The sequence below is a fragment of the Acartia tonsa genome, chromosome 4, assembly GCF_053477335.1.
Source record: "Acartia tonsa isolate MP-2025a chromosome 4, ASM5347733v1, whole genome shotgun sequence".
NCBI lineage: Eukaryota > Metazoa > Arthropoda > Copepoda > Calanoida > Acartiidae > Acartia > Acartia tonsa.
The window spans coordinates 52,141,417-52,163,618 of record NC_137263.1 but is presented as its reverse complement, the minus strand read 5'-3'; the positions used below and the strand labels follow the sequence as shown (position 1 = coordinate 52,163,618).

Below are 22,202 nucleotides of genomic sequence, written 5' to 3'. Positions count from 1 at the left end.
TTTTATACAAAAGTGAATTATTTAGTTGCTACGCTTAGACAAGTTAAATGGGTGTTGTTATTTTTTAAAGTTTATCTTTAATTAATTGGATCTGACATAAGGAAGATTTATTGTCAATATCCTCAGATTTCAACGAAACGCTAATAAAAAACCTACATAACTTATGAAAATACATTAAACTTTAACATCCTAAAATTTTGCTTGATGGGGGGGGTAAGAACTACCTTTGCAATTCTCTAAAACTAAGAAAATTATTTCCGGGTGCTTGGCGAATTATAGGCATTTCAAACCCCATATTTAGCGTATTTAGAGGGATTTTTGCAAAGACCAAAGAGTTAGTGGTAGCAACATAAGTAAGAACAAGGATGACAACATCCATAAAAGCGAATCTCTGAAACGGTAGAACAACGGACATTAACACTTGTATAGTGTCAGAACTGAATAATCAGAATATAATTGTACAAGAGTCGAGGCAAAATTGTAAGTAAATTTGTTGAAAAACTGCTTGATACAGAATACTTTTTATGGACATACTTACATTTTTAGGATTATAGAGTTGCTTCGTTTATAATATTGTACTTTGTTGTCCCAGGAATCATTATACCAAAAATCAGATAAATCGGATAATTAGATTACATAAAAATTTGTTGTTAAAAAAGTAAAAAAAAACTTTTTATTTATATTTTTATTATATTAGAGTTGCTACGCGTTCTAAATCGTACCAAACTACTACAAGAATCACCATGCAAAATTTGAAATCGATAGGACAATTCTAACATGCCTAAATTAACTATAAAAGCTATCAGTTCCAGACGTACGGTCGGGCGGACGGACCGACCCTAATTATAGAAAAGCTTCGCTTTTAAAAATCTATAATAGATTTGGAGGAGAGGGGGGTTATATAAGTCGATTAAAGCGTTTAGGGATTCTACCGATTTAAAACTTAAGCCTTCCCATATTTAATGCTAGTTCCAAATAACATCTTGCGGGGAAACGACACAAACAAACACAATTCAAGAAATTTCTGAAATTCATGTTTTTGTAATTTTCTATTAAGCCAAGAGCTTATTAATTAGTTATTTCTTTTTACATTTTATGTTTCTTATTTGTTTTTCTGATTGTCCATTAAATTTAAAAAAAGGCGTCTAAACTTTTATTTTTATAGCTAGTCGGTGTTTTTACTAATTAGTAGATGTAAAATTTTCCATAGAATTTAGATATGCAATCGGTTTTTTATAGACCTCTTATTTTTTAAGTAATTTAAGTTTTTTTAAATTAAGTCAGTTTTAAGGTACTAAAACTCAACAAAAAAAAGAAGAAAATTGTCATTTTGAACTTTTTAAATTCTGTTGAGTAATTATTGAAAAAATCTATTTTTTCAACCCATGAGAATAAAAACTTTGAACTTGAATATATAATTACACAGTCTTAAGAAATAGGTGTTTTATATACTTTAAGAATGAGAAAAATATTACAAATCCATTCTAAGCTAAATTAAATAAAAAAATTACAAAATAGTAAATAAATTACAATAATAGAAATTATATAAAAATATCATATCATATTATATAGGCAACCATCTTAAATCGTTGTTTTGGGGTAAAAATGGGAAGTGGGTAAAGAGGGGATGAAATAAGTGTTGCCTGTACAACATAATAGGTTAGGCCATTTTTGTTATTTTAATTTTTTTCTTTTTTTCAATTTTGCTTACAATGGATTCGTAATATTTTTCTGATTCTAAAAGTATATATGAACCCATATTTTTTTATGCCTGTGGTAGAATATATTTACGTTCAGAGTTTTGATTAAACCGAGGTTTAAAAAAATAGATTTTTTCAATAATTACCTGACAGAATTCAAAAAGTAAGGTGTCAAATTAACGATCTTACTATTTTTATTTATAATGGCAATTTTCTTCTTTTTTTTGTTGCGTTTTAGTACCTTAAAACTGACTTCATTATTTTTTTGAAAATTATTTAAAATATAAGAGGTCTTCAAAAAAACCGATTGCATATCTAAATTCTATGGAAAATTTTACATCTATTAATTACTAAAAACACCGACTAGCTATAAAAATAAAAGTTAAGACACCTTCTTTAGATTTTATGTTCTTAAGGCTTAGATTTTTTGGAGGGGGGGGGGGGGGTTATAAACTAAACTGGCATTAAAATTATGATTTTTAAATTAACATTCTTCGAAAATATCTGTAATACGATGCTATACATGACTTTTTAGTATGGCTGTGAACCGTTTCTAATCCACCGGATATTAATCGGTTTCGAAGCCATACTGGAAAGGTTTTTTTTATTGTGATCATTAATATTTTACTACTTTGATGTTGCTGTGCTTTTATGGACATAGTTGTTTTGTTTTATTACCTTAAAGTTAAATATTACTCAATATTTTTTTCTTTTTGCATTTTTTCTAGGATGTAGGATGTAAGTAATACTCGATATATTATTACATGGATGTTGAATCAGATTTTCTTGAACTCTGATAAAGGGATGCTCGATCCTGGCTAAAATAACGATACTGCCCCAATTTACCCCATCCCCTCCCTTCCTACTGTATTAACGAACTGGCCAATAAATAATGTCCATATCAGCAAGCTAAGTTGACGATAATTTTTCCCCTGTCATAATATCCACGTATATCCTATATCCATTAAAGTAATTGATTTAATTCTATTTTTTCCAGAGTATGTTATGACGTAGTTCAAAAGAAAAAAAACAAAAATACACCACAAAATATGAGGTAATTTATATAATATTAATATTTTTAAATTTACTCTTATTTTACCATCAATTTTAACATTCCATCATAAGCAACAGAGTGGGAGGGGTCTATTTCACTAGACCCCAAAATTGTCTAATAAAGTTTTCTTATTCATTGGTTCAATAACTTTGGGGACTTTTATTGAATTTTGATTGGTTGGTTTATTGGTTTCAACCACTAATTGTGATATACAGATGAGTTAATACTGTGTATCATCATTGGGGTTGAACATCCATTTATCGGCCGTTGTCTTATCGCTAAAGATCTTTGCATAAGTAATGCTTATCCTCAATTTTTTATAATCACGTTTCCTTATTCGTTGGCATAACAACTTTAGGAACTTTTTCAAATTTTGATTGGTTGGTTCATAAAGTTCAGCGTACAAATGTTTCAACCACTAATTGTAATATAAAAAGGATGTAATTTTGTATATCATAATGGAGATCATCAATTTATCTGCCATATTTATCCCTTTTGATCCGTGGGTGTCACTTCCCTTGAAATTGGGGAGTTCTACTTTCCCCCTTTACAAAACCCTGTAAACACCATAATGATTATATAATGTTTTTTAATGGAAAACACCCAAATTGACTATAATTTTTATAATTAGATTAATATCTTTGGTCTGGTTGACCGGGCTGTTTGGCCTTGCTGGCAGGCAGGTCAGCGGTCAGCGCAGGGTCATCGGGGACATCAGGGAGCAGAAGGTGAGCCAGGTGGCGGATATTGATCAGAGAGAGGAGAATGTTTACAGACGGCCGCCGACTTATTTGATTGTGGCCAGCAGAATTGTCCGGCCTAGCACAATTTATCAGGTATGTTGGTTTTTGGCAGGGCTCGGCAGCCGCATTTAAGCCTCATGAAATCTTCATTTTAATATATCTAGCTGAAAGTCTAAACCTGCTCCAATTATGGCAAAAACTCTTTTCAAAAAAATTCAAATCATCTTAACGGGTTTAAAATTGAGGCTTAGTCGTGGCTGCCGAGCCTTTTTTTTGTTTAGATTCTATTCTACAAGTCATTCGTCGTTATGTCTACTTCGAGTTACGTTCAATAGGCTTCAGGAAGAGGACATTGGACGATAAATTTACGCACATCCCAAAATATGATTGAAAAATTTTCCTTTGGTAGAATAAAAATTTCAGTTTCAAAAGTTTGGACACTGCCATTCTCAACCAACCAATCAATCAACCAAACAAATTTAGCACTATAGGTAATGAATCAGAATTGACTCAAAGTTTCAATCTAAATAGTAACATGGACATCATTTATTGGTCAGTTCGTTTACTCAGTAGGGGTTTAGTTGATAGTGTAAAAGGTGTGGATGGGTGGATCTTTATTTTAGCCAGCTACAAATTTTACTTTGATACAGCACATGATAATCTGGTGTAAGATTCAAGTAAAAATAAATCTATTGTTAAAATTGACTTAATAGTATAATTAATATTTAAATAGTATTGGTATAAAATACAATTGTTAACTCTAAGTTCATAATTAGCAAAATAAATGAGAAAAAAGGCAACAAAAAAAAGAAAAAAAATACCTACAAAAAAAAAGAATAAAAATTTTAAAATGAAAAGAAATGAGTAAATTAATTAAGAAAACAAGAATGTTTCGTCGAATAAAAGCAAAGCATTTTCATTAAATATGCCAAACATATGACAAATAAAAATAGTTAGATATTCTATAATACAAAGTAGAATGATGTCTGTCCGTCCCTTAAGATCTCGGTAACCACTGAACCGATCGGATTCTACTCCTCAGGGTATATACCTACTGGTCCTGTGGTGGTTTTAGGCTATTTTCTTGGGGGGGTGGGACACCCCCAACCCCCCCCCCAAAAAAAAATCCCCCCCATTTTTTTTTGCTGAAGATTTCCTTGATCCTATTACGAATTTTGCCAAAAAAAATCACCTCTTGGGGCAAAGCCCTTAGAGGCTAGGGGCGAAGCCGCTAGTATAATTATATAAAATAGTAAGGGTTTTATGTCTGTAGCTTAAGATTGTATTATATGAAAGCTTCACAAAGATCCCAGTAGAGTTTTAGAATATTTCATTTTTTGATTCAATCCTTGGGTCGGTATTAGGCTATTTTTCTTTCTTCCTTATCCCTTTGAATATAGGGCCCTTAGATGCTAGGGGCGCAGCCTCAATTAAGAAATAAAACGTACAACATTGCTTTAAACTTTTTAAAGTCCCAGATACCCATCAATTCGAGAATGTACGTAATCCTAATCGTACAGACACGTAAACGTCATTGGCCGACATGCGTATCTTATAGAGTAGCTACGCAAATTTGATGTAAAAGTTTCTTCTGAATAAAATGCAAAATTAAATTATCCTCACAAATTTATGAGAAAACAAGAATATAATTATACACATCATTTGTAACAGCGAAAATTGTGAGACTTTTTGGGCCTTTATGTAAAAGGAAGTATATTCAATTCATGTATAAAACAATGAAGACAACATGCATAAAATCGAAGCACAACAAATTAGATGGGCAGAGAAATATTAACAAACAATAAGTGATAGCGTCTTTATAATGTAATGTATAGAAGATATAATTAGAGCTCTAAATGTACTGAATTTGGCATAAGATTATATGTGAATTGCAATTTTTGCATACAAGAAATTCAATTATTATTGTCGCTTCGTTTTTTTTTGTACATTATCATCCTTGTTTTAAACGTGTATGGTTATCCAATAAATATCAAGAAAATCCAAGAATATCAAGATGATCAATTTAAAAACTGGATTAATAGAAACATAGTGAAGGAACAATCCGACCATATTTTTGCTTATATAGTGTACATATATACAGTTGAATTTCCTTGGAGAAAGTACTATCTAGGGTAATAGATCTATTGGTACACCCATGTGCTGCATACATAGCTAGGCTTCTTTTGTGTATGATTGACCATCTGGGGAAATAGATCTATTGTTAAACCGATGTGCTGCATACATAGCTAGGTTTTTTTGTGTTTTATTGACCATCTATGGTAATAGATCTATTGGTTAACCAATGTGCTGCATACATAGCTAGGCTTCTTTGTATCTAATTGACCATCTAGTGTAATAGATATATTGGTTAACCCATGTGCTGCATACATAGCTAGGCTTCTTTGTGTCTGATTTACCATCTAGGGTAATATATCTATTGGTAAACCCATGTGCTGCATACATAGCTAGGCTTCTTTGTGTCTGATTTACCATCTAGGGTAATAAGTGTATTGGTAAACCCATGTGCTGCATACATAGTTAGGCTTATTTGTGTCTGATTTACCATCTGGGGTAATAGATCTATTGGTAAACCCATGTGCTGCATACATAGCTAGGCTTTTTTGTAACTGATTGAACATCTACTGTAATAAGTGTATTGATAAACCATGAGCTGCATACATAGCTAGGCTTCTTTGTGTCTGATTGATTATCTAGGGTAATATATCTACCAGTAAACCCATGTGCTGCATACATGGCTAGGATTCTTTGTGCCTGATTTACCATGTGCTGCATACATAGCAAGGCTTCTTTGTGTCTGATTGATCATCTAAAGTAATAGATCTATTGTTAAACCAATGTGCTGCATACATAGCTAGGCTTTTGTGTGTCTGATTGACCATCTAGGGTAATAGATCTATTAAACCGGAAAGCTGCATACATAGCTAGGCTTCTTTGTGTCTGATTGACCATCTGGGGTAAGATATCTATTTTTAACCCCATGTGCTGCATACATAGCTAGGCTTCTTTGTGTCTGATTGAACATCTGGGGTAATAAGTGTATTGGTACACCTATGTGCTGCATAATTAGCTAGGCTTCTTTGTATCTGATTGAACATCTGGGGTAATAAGTGTATTGGTACACCTATGTGCTGCATACATAGATAGGCTTCTTTGTGCCTGATTTACCATCTAGGGTAATAAGTGTATTGGTACACCCATGCGCTGCATACATAGCTAGCCTTCTTTGTGTCTGATTGACCATCTAAGGAAATAGATCTACTAGTAAACCCATGGGCTGCATACATAGCTAGGCTTCATTGTGTCTGGTTAACCATCTATGGTAATATATCTATTGGTACACCCATGTGCTACATACATAGCTAGGCTTCTTTGTGTCTGATTTACCATCTAGGGTAATATATCTATTGGTAATGCCATATGCTGCATACATATCTAGGCTTCTTTGTGTCTGATTGACCATCTATGGTTTTAAATGTATTGGTAAACCCATGTGCTGCATACATAGCTAGGCTTATTTGTGTCTAATTGCCCATCTAGGGTAATAGTTCAATTGGTACACCCATGTGCTGCATACATAGCTAGGCTTCTTTGTGTCTGATTGACCATCTAAGGAAATAGATCTACTAGTAAACCCATGGGCTGCATACATAGCTAGGCTTCATTGTGTCTGGTTAGCCATCTATGGTAATATATCTATTGGTACACCCATGTGCTATATACATAGCTAGGCTTCTTTGTGTCTGATTTACCATCTAGGGTAATATATCTAGGCTTCTTTGTGTCTGATTGACCATCTAGGGTAATAAGTGTATTGGTAAACCCATGTGCTGCATACATAGTTAGGCTTATTTGTGTCCGATTTACCATCTGGGGTAATAGATCTATTGGTAAACCCATGTGCTGCATACATAGGTAGGCTTATTTGTGTCTAATTGACCATCTAGGGTAATAGTTCAATTGGTAAACTCATGTTCTGCATACATAGCTAGGCTTCTAAAGAATAAACAGAGAGAGAACTGAACTGCATAGCTTATACAAACTGAATACTAAAACACTTTCAAGCAAAACAAGTGTTTCGGTTTAAAATTCGGGATTGGGGTAATTGACAGGGAGGGAGGGGACATTTGACGATAAATTACACTGGTATCTAAAGTTTTATAAGTTAGCTAAAATATTTAATACTTTAATAGAATTTTAATTGATTGCTTATAAGCTAGCAGTATCCAAACCATAACTAAGAATTCTAATCTACAGAAGTGGTGATTTTGTTTAGCATGATTGTGAGTGTAAATCAATTTATGGTCCATTGTCTTATCCCTTAAATCCCTGGGTTATTTGGGTGAATGCTGCTGCTTTAATTGTCCTAAATTGGTGACTTTTGTTATTTCTACCAAAACTCTTTTTGACATTACTTTTTTTGTGTTATCAAGTCATCAGAATGTAAGTAAATCCTTGTACAAACTTATGTATTTACGCAGTTTTGCAACAAGATTTTATACTATTTTGTTTATAAATTGAAATTAATATTCTGCTTATTTATTTTTGACACTCTACAAGTGTTCATTTTCGTTTGTTGAACTCAGAGCTTCGCTTTTATATATGTTGTCATCCTTGTTTTTATTAAGGTGATAGTAAGTTTGCTGGAGGAGTCTCCTCCATCACGGGTGAGGGCGGCCCTATCCCGGGATGGGGTCGAGGTGTACGGGGATTTTGTCAATCTACAACCAAGAGAGACAAGATCTATTTTACTACAGGTATACTTTAAAGTTTTATTTTCGTTTCTTTGGGCAATTATATAAAGGAATATTATCGAGAAATAAATCTTCAAATATTGATTTTTAGAAATAATTCATCTGAGAGTTAGATTCCTGGCACCATCGCGTTATTCTAGAGATGCTCAAAATGGGACAAGCTGCTGCTTTGTTAGGCGTTGGCATTAATAGTTAAAGTAGTTGGATTAAATTATTTAAATAAGGTATGGGGAGTTTTTCGTCTGTTTGATTGTTTACTTTAGGTTAGGTTCTATTAGTTACAATGAAGCCCCGCTATTTTAGAGTACCCTGTAAGGGTTAAACACCCATCTATCTATAAATATTATAAAGGTGCCGCCTGGCAATAACGCGGACAGCGAGTACCGGCTGCGTATAGAGGGGTCTGGTATCGGCGGTGGCGCCATTATTTTTGAGAACGAGACGACATTGGAATTTTCCCGCCAATTTTTGTCAATTTCCATCTCGACGAACAGAGCTGTGTATGATGGCGGTCAAGATGTCAGGTAGGGAATTTTCTGTTATACAAAGTAAAATGTGTCTGTCTGTCTGTCTGAGTGCGAAGGAACTTGGTAACCACAGATCCGTGATTATATAAGTACCACTTTATTTTTTGTATCCTATTTTTAAACAAATGTAATAGAAGAAAAATATAATACAATTTTAAATATCGTGAAAAGATCACGAAACCTTGTTTCACTTTACAATTTGATTGCAAAAGTTTTAAATGTGAAAAAGTTGGCATATGCATAAAAAAAAATATTTTTAATGGATTGACAAGAGAGTATTTAAAAACCGATTCATTTATTTTATAGTCATTATATAAAGAAGTACGTTTTTTTGTTTGTAGCGAAGTATTTTGTTAACTGCTCAACCAATTAGTCTGGATAAGGTTTTAGGCTATTTTTCTATCCTTCATTATCCCTTTAAATATAGAGCCCATAGAAGCTAGTGTATGTATAAAGTAAAAAATATTTTTATGTATTATCTTTTTTATCATTTTCCGTCTTTCCGAACTGAACAATTGCATCAAAGATATCTAAAATTATTTTAATTTATTTCCTTTTCATATCAAAATTATTTTACTGGCCTATTTAGTATCTCTTGGGGTTTTAACCCCCCCTCCCCCCCGTAAAATTGAAAACTGAAGTGAATCTCTAAGCACGCCAATTTTTAAAAAATTTTTTAATGATATTTTTAAAATAATTTAAATTTTCACTTGACGGTTATTGGGGGCAGGGAGATGGTTTCTACTTAATCCAATAAAAATTATGTTAAGTATGATGTCCAAGGGGGGGGGGGGGTAAAGGGTTACCCACCCCCCCAAACCAAAATAAAAAGCCTTGCTTCTACGATATAAAGATTACCTTCCCTAAAATTTCCCTTTTTACCCCCCCCCCCCCCCCACAATAAAAAAGCTTGGACGTCCTTTCACGTTTATTCACATCTTCAGTATGCATGATTCGGAAAAATTGATGGATATAAGACTTACAAAAAGATGTGGTACTACTTTTTATAGCCGATAAAATGTAATAATGGATGTAGAATATACGTTAATATTATGACAAGGGAATAATTGTCGCCAATTTAGGTTGCTATTTCCTTTGTCAGTTTATTGGTCAGTTTGTTAATCCCGTCGGATGGAATGGGGTAAAGGGTTGGAAGGGGACAATAGTTAATTTAGCCCGCTGCGTGGTTCATTTTATTAAAGAACATAAAAATCTGTTGCAAGATCCAAGAAATAATATATATATTTCCAAAATCCAGCCGCCCTGTTTTGAATGTTACTTTCTTTGTTTGATTTCCAATTATATTGTTTTCCCCCGGGTCCACACATCATTCTAATCACAATAAACTTCACAGGAATATACAGATAGGATAATGGAGATTAAATTATATTGTTTTCCCCCGGGTCCACACATCATTCTAATCACAATAAACTTTACAGGAATATACAGATAGTACAATGGAGATTAAATTTTATTGTTCTCCCCCGGGGTCCACACATCATTCTAATCACAATAAACTTCACAGGAATATACAGATAGTACAATGGAGATTAAATTATATTGTTTCCCCCCGGGTCCACACATCATTCAAATCACAATAAACTCCACAGGAATATACAGATAGGATAATGGAGATTAAATTATATTGTTTTCCCCCCGGGTCCACACATCATTCTAATCACAATAAACTTCACAGGAATATACAGATAGTACAATGGAGATTAAATTATATTGTTTTTCCCCCGGGTCCACACATCATTCAAATCACAATAAACTCCACAGGAATATACAGATAGGATAATGGAGATTAAATTATATTGTTTTCCCCCGGGTCCACACATCATTCTAATCACAATAAACTCCACAGGAATATACAGATAGGATAATGGAGATTAAATTATATTGTTTTCCCCCCGGGTCCACACATCATTCTAATCACAATAAACTTCACAGGAATATACAGATAGTACAATGGAGATTAAATTATATTGTTTTTCCCCCGGGTCCACACATCATTCAAATCACAATAAACTCCACAGGAATATACAGATAGGATAATGGAGATTAAATTATATTGTTTTCCCCCGGGTCCACACATCATTCTAATCACAATAAACTCCACAGGAATATACAGATAGGATAATGGAGATTAAATTATATTGTTTTCCCCCCGGGTCCACACATCATTCTAATCACAATAAACTTCACAGGAATATACAGATAGTACAATGGAGATTAAATTATATTGTTTTTCCCCCGGGTCCACACATCATTCAAATCACAATAAACTCCACAGGAATATACAGATAGGATAATGGAGATTAAATTATATTGTTTTCCCCCGGGTCCACACATCATTCTAATCACAATAAACTTCACAGGAATATACAGATAGTACAATGGAGATTAAATTATTTTGTTTTCCCCCGGGTCCACACATCATTCTAATCACAATAAACTTCACAGGAATATACAGATAGTACAATGGAGATTAAATTATATTGTTTTTCCCCCCGGGTCCACACATCATTCTAATCACAATAAACTTCACAGGAATATACAGATAGTACAATGGAGATTAAATTATATTGTTTTCACCCGGGTCCACACATCATTCTAATCTCAATAAACTCCACAGGAATATACAGATAGGACATCGGAGGATAAAGCTTCTGCAATAATCCGTAAAATTGTGCGCAAGCTTCCAGTCAAATGCGCTTATCAAGTCTAAATGTTCTTAATGTTGACCAAACGCATAGTATAATTCAACGCATATTTAAAAACAGTTAGACTCAATAAGCGCATTTGACTGAAAGCTTGCTCGCAATTTTACGGATTATTGCGTAAGCTACTGTTCCCTTTATCTTCCCGCATTTCTTACTTTTAGATAGGTTAAATTTCTGTGCAAGAAGGTTAAAATTTTAGCTTCCCTAGGCAGAAGTTTGGAGCGAATATTAATATTCCATTGTCCTCGCTAGTCAGGGATCTAAAGGGATAAGACAATGGATGATAAATGGATGGACATCCCCAATAGTGATAAACAAAATTACACATTTTGTAGATTATAATTATTGGCTAAAAAAGTATAGATACTGTTACTTTAACCAACTAATCAAGATTTGATAAAAGTACCCGAAGTTTTAAGTCAACAAATTAAAGAACTTGGTTATAAAACTATGGGTACTAGCATAATTTACAGTCCAGTATTCCCTTTTATCCTGATAACTCTTGGTAAACTCCTACTGTTGGATATTAATGTTTAATTTTGACTTTTAACATTTGGCTCAATACCAGCTGAGTATCCACAAATTTCCCAATAGTAGCTGAAAATCGATAGGACAATTCTAACATGTATAAATCAACAAAAAAAGCTAACCAAAATAATTGTTTAAAAACTTTTTTTCCTCAATGGTAGTTGAATATCCACGCATTTTCCCAATGGTAGCTAAGTATCCAAAAATAGTATCCCCAATAGTAGCTTAATATCCACGTGGATACTCAGCTGGTATTGAGTATCCATGATTTACTTACAGCAGTGTATACAAGATAAGTTCTCTGAAATGTTAGAATATCTAACCGTTTCTAGAATAAGTTTTCATTTATTCCGTGAGGGAGGAGACATTGGACACTAAATACTTATGCTACCCAAAGTTTATAATTACCCTCTCTCATTTGCTGGCTAAAAACTTAGGGTCATTTTATTCATATTAATTGATTGTTTAATCCTAGTAGTGTTCAAATTTATCAACCAATTACTTAAATTTAGAGAAGGGATCATTTTGTTCGCCATCATTGGGGAAGTACATCAATTTATCGTCCATTATCTTATCCTTCTAGATTCGTGAGTTTTTGTGTAAAAGTAAAGTGTGGGTGTGTTTATGTGAGTATGTGTGAGTGTGTATGAGTGTTTGTGTGTGTGTTGGTGTGTTTGTTTTACAACCCTATCAATCATTCTTCAATTCCTTTTTGTCTGCCTGTAAAAGGTTAATACAATTATTTGGGTCAATTTTTAGAAAAGTATATTTTTCTGTACTTTTCGATAAATAGATATATTAGTACTTGGATCTTTAATGTTCTTTACTAAAGTGAAACTTGTAGCTGGTTAAAATAACGATTTCACCCTTCCATCCCCTTTACTACTTTACCTGCATATGAAAGTCTACCTTAGAACCGTATATGGCCAAAGAAATCCCCCCCCCCCTTATTTTAATTTAGTTGGGAGTAAATCTTTTCTTAAACCCCCCTCCTCCACCCCCCAAAAAAATGAAAACTTAAATGTAGCATATCACTTTCTTACAATCAGCCCTTTAATAGGTCTTAATGAGCATACAGTCAAATGCAGTGAAATGTTTTGGCGAGATTGAATTGTATTTTACTTTAGTAAACATTCCTTGACTGTCATGATTTAAAAACTAGAGTTAAAATTCAAAGAGTTGATAACACTAATCCTTTTAGAACAGGCTATACGTGTTGAAATTTTCTAATTATATTTTTTCTAATTCAGGGTTCGAGCAGTAATGTTAGACACTTCACTTCAACCTTACACAGAGATAGCAGATCTTTTCATCATTGATCCAGATGGTTTTATCATCAGGTTAGATAGATAGATAGATAGATAGATAGATAGATAGATAGATAGATAGATAGATAGATAGATAGATAGATAGATAGATAGATAGATAGATAGATAGATAGATAGATAGATAGATAGATAGATAGATAGATAGATAGATAGATAGATAGATAGATAGATAGATAGATAGATAGATAGATAGATAGATAGATAGATAGATAGATAGATAGATAGATAGATAGATAGATAGATAGATAGATAGATAGATAGATAGATAGATAGATAGATAGATAGATAGATAGATAGATAGATAGATAGATAGATAGATAGATAGATAGATAGATAGATAGATAGATAGATAGATAGATAGATAGATAGATAGATAGATAGATAGATAGATAGATAGATAGATAGTTAGATAGATAGATAGATAGATAGATAGATAGATAGATAGATAGATAGATAGAATAACTATGGTCGGTCCGTCCGTCTGTCCGAGTAAGTAAGGATATATTTTTCCATTTTATGAAGTTTTAACTTTTTTAGAGATTAATCTTAATTAATCTTGATAATAATTATTGCAGCGCTACTATAGTAAACATGATTGTTCTTGTTTTAACTTAAAAGGGAAACAAAATAAAAGTTTTAACAAAAGAATAAGATTAAATAATAATCCAAGAGCTTAAAGTTTATATTATTAAACAATCTATGGCCTAATCTACACTTTCTTCAGCCTTCCGTTCAAAGTTTTAAATTAAAGTATACTTTTTAACAGCTATGTCCCTAGGGGCTCCTAGTGGCACTTGAGAGAAGGGATCCGAGGTTGGGGGGGGGGGGGGGGGGTTCACTTTTTATTTAGTTTAGAAACAAAAAGTTTTTGGCTCTACAACTTTTTCTAGCGGCGTAAAGGAGAACTGGTTATAATCCTATATTTTTTTCATTTTGATATCCGCAGAAAGCTGTCTATAATACGTTGCGATAGATAACTATTACGTTTCAGATCAATAATCATTATTTATATTTTGTTTTGTCTTTTACAAAATTATTCTTATTTTTTTTTTTAATTTTGCGGGGGATAATTTTTTCCAAAAGCGATTTCTCTTGATGGAAGTGATAGTAACCTCCCCCCCCCCCAAAAAAAAAAAATAGCGCAAAACCTTCCCAGGACCCACAGAAGCTACTTTGTAAAAATTAACCTTTTGTACATACAGACAGACAAAGATCCTGTCACTTTATTAAAAGGATTGAACCTTTGGCTCCGGCTACAACATCATGATGTTCAGTTCTTAACAATTAAACACTTTGAAAACTTTTTCTTTGATGAGAGGAAGCGGTGAACTTATTTTCATCAGAACAAGGATGACAACATCCATAAAAGCGAAGCACTGAAGCGGTAGGACAAACGGACATTAATACTTGTATAGTGTAAGAACTGAATAATCAGAATATAAATGTATAAGAGTCGAAGCAAAATTGTAAGTAAAACTGCTTGATACAGGATAATGTTTATGGACATACTTACATTTTTAGGACTTGATTATAGTGTTGCTTCGCTTATAACATTATACTTTGATGTCCCAGGAATCAATATACCAAAAATCAGGTGAATCGGATGATTAGATCACATAAAAATTTGTTCTTAAAAAAGTAAAAAAATCAACATGTTTAAAATGGACTTACGGACATTCTGGTAATGCTTATAGAGTTGCTACGCTTTCTAAATCGTACCTAACTACTATAGGAATCACCATGCAAAGTTTGAAATCGATAGGACAATTCTAACATGCCTGAATTAACGGAAAGAGCTATCTCTATGTGACGGACGGACGGACGGACGGACCGACCCTATTTATAGAAAAGCTTCGCTTTTAAAAAATTTAAATAGTTTCCCCAACAAATTTTATACAATTTCCTTTTCAATATGGCTTGTACCAATCGTATAGTCTAGCCAATTGATTTATTATTACTTGGATCTTACACTAGTTTATAATGTACTCTAATAAAGTGAAACTCGTAGCCGGCTAAAATATTGACCCCTCCCCTCTTAATAAATGAACCAACTGCCCAATACGTGGTGTGCATTTTAGCAACATAAATCGACGACAATTTTCCCTCTCATAGTATCCACGTATATTATACATCTATTTCTAACGAACAGAGGAAGTCATGAATTTTTTTAAACGAAACTTTGCTATAATTAGGGTAGATTAGTCCGTAACGGTTACCGCTTATCGCTAATTTATACATGTTAGAATTGTACCATCTATTTCAAACTTTACATGTTCATTCCTGTAACACAAATTTATTTATTGAATTTTGATTGGTTGGTTTATTAAGTTGAGCTACCAAACGTTTTAAACCATTAATTGTAAACTACAGAAGAGGTAATTTTGTGTATCATCATTGGGGATGTTCATCAATTTATCGATCATTATCTTATCCCTTTAGATCCCCGACTTTTTGGATGTCATAACGAGAGAAACAAATTTGAAGAAAAGTATAGGATTAGACTTATTTATTTTTTTATTTTTAATTTTAGGAAATGGAATTCTAAGCAGCTGAACAATGGAGTACTCACCGGCATTTTCTACCTACCAGAATTTCCTAAGGTTTGTCATTTTTAACAGCGAAGCTTTTTTAAATTAGGGTTCGTCCATAATGGATAGCTCTTTGAGTAATTTCGGCATGTCAGAATAATTTTATCATTTTAATGTATGGCAACTCCATAGTCATTATTATAATTAATAACAACCGTTTTCCATTGATTTTTTAAAAAAAATATTTCCTTGGATGATCTGGCACAACATAGTATGCGAGTAATCAAAATAAATGAATTGTAAAATGTTAGTTTTCCATGTAAAGTAATTTTACGATAGATTTTTTTGCGAAATTTAAGTTCAGCCTTAAAAATAATTTTGAATATAAAATGTGTTTCTACTCTACATTTATTATTGCTCGTTTGTCTGACCATCTGGTTAGTTGTTTGGATGTTGTCATACTTTTAGTAAATAGCCTTTAATTAGTGTACCTTTGACTTTAACACTGCATTTAATTGTCATAGAAAATCATATCATTTTCTGCTACGCCCTTAGAGGCTTTTAGGGGAGAGTTGAATTTGACAATCTAATTTTTAATTTAGTTTTAAAAGAAAAAAATGGGAGGTAGGGTAGTTTTTTTTAGAAATGATTCCTCGTGGTACACTCCCCTAAAGTATTTTGTAGTCAAAGTATGCAATATAAGAAAAAAACCTATTGTTAAAAAAATTTGCAATATGAGAAAAAATACTTAAATTAAAAAATATGAACTTTTACGTTTATTGTTAAATATTATTTTTCTTTCTTCTTAGTTTAAATTTTTACTTTATATTTCTTGTTTTAGCTTATATAATGAATGATTAACATTAAAACTAGCGGCTGCGCCCTTAGCATATATCGGCTCATTATTCAAAATGACAAAAAAGTAGCCAAAAACTATCCTAGGACCTATGTAGAGCTTTCCTTAAATTGGCCACTCAAACTGTTCAGTACTTTTCGAAATCTTAAGCTTTATACAAAAAAAAACCTTACTACATAATATATTAAAATTATGATGTACTAAATCTTTGTGAAAAAGGTATGTAAAGTTGAAAAAAATATCTGCAATAATTAAGGGAAAAGCAGAACCAAATTGGCTGGGAAAGTTACTTGTACAACATAAATGTTTCTCTTGGGTCAAAAAAGTAGACACAGTTGGAATACCATTCTTAATATGGAACTTTTAAAAATATATTTATATAAAAAAGTGAAGTTTAATAAACACGCTTTTTGTGATATGAATATGGAAATTGGATATAAAAGGACTTAACAGAGGAAAATTTGTCGTCAATTTAGCCTGCTGACCTCATTTATTGGTCAGTTCGTTCATCCAGTAAGTGGGGACGTTATGGGGTAATGGGGGTGGATGGGAGGGGGAATCGTCATTTTAGCCAGCTGCGAGTTTTACTTTATCCAACATCCAAGTAATATCTATCGATTTGATTGATATAAATACCGTGGTTTTGAATCAATTCGAAATGCGTTTCTGTTTTTTTAGGTACTGCTATATTTCATTGTACGGTTGGAAAAAGGTGTTATGCTTTATGTAGGCAACAGGGGGGAGGGGGTGATCTATTGAGGGAGGGGTTAATGGTATGTAAATTATTATGGTTTCTAAAAATTCCTCCTTATTCGCTGGATTTAAAATTTAATAAGCTTGATTAGTTGGTTTAATCTAGCAATCTTTGTCCAATTTTTTCAACCATTGATTCTAATCTAAAGAAGAGGTAATTGTGTTGATCATCATTGGGAATGTTCATAGATTTATCATCCATTGTCTTATCCCTGCAGATCCCTGGGGTTGATGAGATTCTTAACTATGATATATTTATCTGCAAAGCAAAATATTTAGTTCAATCTTTTTATTCTGACTTTGAACCAGAGGCGTGCACAAGGGGGGTAGAATTCACCCCCCCCCCCTTTGACAAAGGTCCACTTCCCATTAATACAGCAAAGGGGGGTGTTAAGGCAAAACTAACCAAGCTAAATTTGCTTGATTCACTTCATTAAGAGATGCGATTGAAATGATTATTTTTTACTTGAAATATATTTCGGAAGAATAAAGTAGACTTTTTTCCTTTCAAGTGGGCTAAGAAAGAATTTAAACTTAAGGTTTTTTTTCAATTTGAAAAAGTCACAACATCCCTCCCCCCCCCCCCCCCCAAGATTTAAGGGGGTGTTAATTGGTGCGTCAATTTACCAATTAGGGATGCTTCTTTGACATTTGAGTTTGTAGATTGACACCAACAAGGTGTATCCATCCACCCCCCCCCCCACCTGATACAAACAATCTTGTCTGAAAGCTCTCACACAACTTGATTTTGACTTAAGGTGATTGTCAAAAACCTGTACACGCCACTCCTTTAAACTAACTGACAAAATATGAACAATAAGATATTTGGACAGAATGGCGATTATTGTTTTTATTATGAAACTTGATATCTTTGGAATTATAATTAATGCTTCAGTCAATCGTCAGATACTGCAAATATATCAGAAACAAGGGGCATAATTGGTAAAAAAAGATGGTTTCTTTCAATTGAAGTCTTTTTAGTCTTTATTTAAAGTAACAAATAATTTGCGTATTTAAATTAATATAATGACGAAGTTCGTATTTAAGTGCATCCATAATGTTCATACACTTTTTATTAACAAGGATAAAAATTACCAATTTTTGGTATGCCATGGAGAAAAGAATGGATGAAATAATTATAGAAATACTATAGGCCGCCAGTGGCACTTCAATAAAGGGGGAAAGGGAAAGTAGACCCTCTACTTTCGATTTCGTTAATTTTGTATTTTTCAGGAGTAATATCTTTTAGGGGGGGGGGGAGACTAGAAGAGGTTTTTCATAAAGTAGTAAAATTCTTCCATGGACCTATAAGAAGCTTTACTGTATTGGAGAACCCTGTCAGTTAAGCGCTTTGTAAAATCCTTTGCTCAAGACAGAAATCATTTTACTTTTAAATAAGGATCATACTTAGAAATAAGAAAAGGAAAAAGCTCGTTCGACTTAATAGATTAATATGAACTTTAAAAAGACTCTGAATTGTAGAGATACTGCGTACTTCATAACATTATAAATGATGGGGTTAATTATATGAAAAGAAGAATTATATTCTAAATTTTGTAGTAGATTAAATTCAAGAATGATAACATATGTAAGTTGCGTAGCCAGAAATTACAAAAAGTACAATTTTGTTTTAATATTTTGTTTATTAATTATTTTTTCGGTTCTTTATATCCAAGTGCTTTGCGGGCGTAGAAACCCTCTACCCTTTGGAAATAAATTAAAAATAAGGGGGAAGGGTTATTTTTATCATCTGCACAAAAATCAAAAATTTTTATCTAACCTGACATAAAGTTAACAAAATTAAAGGGTGGGGGGGAGGGCCCAGGGGTTCTGTCCTCGGAATGGGCTTTTTAGGAAAACCGCCTTTTTTTCATAAATAATTATCATAATTTTGTATAACGTTTAGAATGATAGGACCTTCAAATCAAGTTGCTACGCTATTAAAATTTTCACTTACACCTGCTTGTTCTCATAATTACTTTTTATCAAATTTAGGCTTATTTTACCCAATATGAAAATATAATAATAGTTATTATAAGATCAAAACCAGTTTTTTTTAGCCCCGAAGGGACTAAAGCTCAATCCTAAACTTAGATGTTGACTAATTTTCAATAGAGTATTAATCTAAAAATTGACATTATATAAATATCAGGATCAGGGGCGTCCAAGCTTTTTATTTTGGGGGTTTCAAAGTTTTAAGGGGGGTTAAGTTAATGTATTTTTTTTAAATTTTGAGATGGTTAAAATTAGAGGTTTTTAAGTTTGAGGGTGGTAAACACTCCACCCTTGTATTTTTAAAATAGTATTTAATGTATTTTAGAATTAAACAACACATTTAATATTATTAAACATATGTTTAAGTTGTAACTCTCATCCAGGCATATAAAGGGATAAGACAATGGCCGATAAATTGATGTACATTGTACATCCCCAATGAAGAAACATAAAATTACCCCATTTGTAGATTGCCATTAATGGTTGAAACGTTTGGATACTCAACTAAATAAAAATACCAATCAGATTCAATAAAAGTCCCTAAAGTTGTTAGACCAACGAATAAAAAAAGTTATTAAAATACTTTGGGGACCAGTGTAATAAAAATGGCAATGTCTGCTTCCTCCCTGACTCTCATCACTCAACTAGATAATAAATTCCGACAATTCTAGGAAGAACTAAATATAGAAGAAGATATATTAACATCTCGTACAGTTTATATCATAGAATTATCTTTTAATAACAAAGCTGTTCTGTAGCACAATCAGATATCTATCTATCTTAAATCTCGAATAATCTATATGATAGTTATTTCTCGCCTCGTATTATAATTAGCTTTCCGCGGATATAAAATGTACAATCATAAGATTAAAACCAGTTTTTTAGTTCCAAGATGACGAAGGCACGGGCTAAAAAAACTGGATTTAATCTTATGATTGTACATTTTTATATTCGTGTGCTAGATCGATTCCTAGATTTTTAGGTTTTTCTATGGTTTTCTCGATTCCTCTTCAGGTTTTGCGGCTAAAATTTTTAAGGATTGAATACGCTCATATTCTACATTTTTTAAAAGTTTCATTAAGATTTGTCTATAAATTGCGGTGCTAGATCGATGCCTAGATTTTAAAATTTTCGTGATTTTATTAGGTTTCTGGATTCCGTATTTTATCAAGATTAATTTTTATTGTATGACAATACTTTATTGTTATTTTTCCCGATAACCATTCATAATTTTTGAGCTTCGCTACTTATGGATGTTGTCATCCTTGTTTCTGTTTTAATTTAAGTTTCAACCCATTTTAATGACTTTAGTATACTCTAGCGGATACGCCACTAGCGGCCTAAAGGGGCAATTCTCCCCAAAAAATAGTTTAGATACTTTTCTGGTCCTTATAGAAGCTTCGCTGCAAAAGAGAAACATATCGGTTCAGCGGTTAGTTAGATCCTTTAGTATAGAAAGAGAGACATGCTTGATCTTTAAATCGTTTTTATGCCGCGCTGAATCGGGGCGATTCAGAGGTAAACCGTAGGCGCGCTGGTGGTAAGCCACAGCGCACCTGATTTTTAAAAGATTTTCGGTGCGGTGTTGTTAAATCGCTTGCGCACTCACTAAAATATCGATCCGCGCCAGTACAACTTTATTACTTAAGCAGTGTCAGTAAGGTATTTTATATAAAATACCGTGTCAGTATAGTATTTTATATAAAACATTAATATATAATTTATTTTAAAAATAACTATAAAAATGTTTTCACGATAGTTTTGCAATAAAATATTAAAGTAATTAAAAAAAAATATTTATTTATTAAATAAATCACCCCGATTTAAACCGCCAATGCCACTCGGTGAGTGGCATTGGCGCGCCGGGCCCGCGCCACTGCCCGATTCAAATCACCCATGCAAATTCGATTTAAAGATTGATATTAATAATTTGATGGTGCGCCAAATGAATCGCCCCGGTTTAAATCACCTATAAACGATTTAAAGATCGAGCTTTACTTTTACATAACCATTGAAATAAATAATTGTGTTTCTGTTTAGTGGGGGCCAAAAATAATACATAGATAGAACCATGGATTTAAAGGTATAAGACACTGGCCTATAAATTCATATACATCCCTAATTATGATACACTAAAAAAAACATTTAGTGGTTGAAACGTTGGATGCTTAATTTAATGAACCAACCAATCTAAATTAAAAAGTCCCCAAAGTTGATAAGCCATCGAATAATAAATCATTATAATAAAGCTTTGGGGACTGGTGAAATAAACAGCCCATTGTCTTCTTCCTTCCTGGAGAGAACAAGAATGTTAAGTTTTCCTTTAATTAGGTTTATATTGTAGATTCTCAATATAGAAAAAAAGAATGATTATATTCATAAAAGTGAAGCTCAACAAAACAAAACAATTTGGCAACTGAATAAAGTCGAAAAAGATCTGTCATAAAATTGCTTAAAAGATTCTATATCTACATAGTTTGAACGTTTTCAAAACTAAATTATGAAGAGGCTTCGCTTAAGATATCGTACCTTAATCAAATCAATATGATTGAATTGATACAAGAACTATTAGAATTGTACCTAATTGATACGAGAATCAGAAGTAGTCCCTTTCGTAACATCGCCCCAGAAGGGGCGATTCGTCGTATTTTTTAAATGGCTTTTTTTTAGGTTAGGTTAGGTTATATTGGGT

At 32.7% G+C, this 22,202-nt stretch overlaps 1 protein-coding gene across 2 annotated transcripts in view; it reads left to right on the top strand.

The window, feature by feature from the left end:
• Window positions 1-2,701: 2,701 nt before the first annotated feature.
• LOC145317711 (CD109 antigen-like) overlaps window positions 2,702-22,202 on the top strand; it is a 71,417-nt gene continuing 51,916 nt past the window's right edge. For both annotated transcript variants that reach the window (XM_080158930.1, XM_080158931.1), the window contains exons 1-6: window positions 2,702-2,754; window positions 3,386-3,590; window positions 8,144-8,272; window positions 8,621-8,793; window positions 13,301-13,390; window positions 15,909-15,978. In XM_080158930.1, coding sequence (XP_080015056.1) covers window positions 2,750-2,754; window positions 3,386-3,590; window positions 8,144-8,272; window positions 8,621-8,793; window positions 13,301-13,390; window positions 15,909-15,978 — 672 coding nt within the window. In that variant the 5' untranslated portion in view covers window positions 2,702-2,749. The remainder of the gene's footprint in view (window positions 2,755-3,385; window positions 3,591-8,143; window positions 8,273-8,620; window positions 8,794-13,300; window positions 13,391-15,908; window positions 15,979-22,202) is intronic.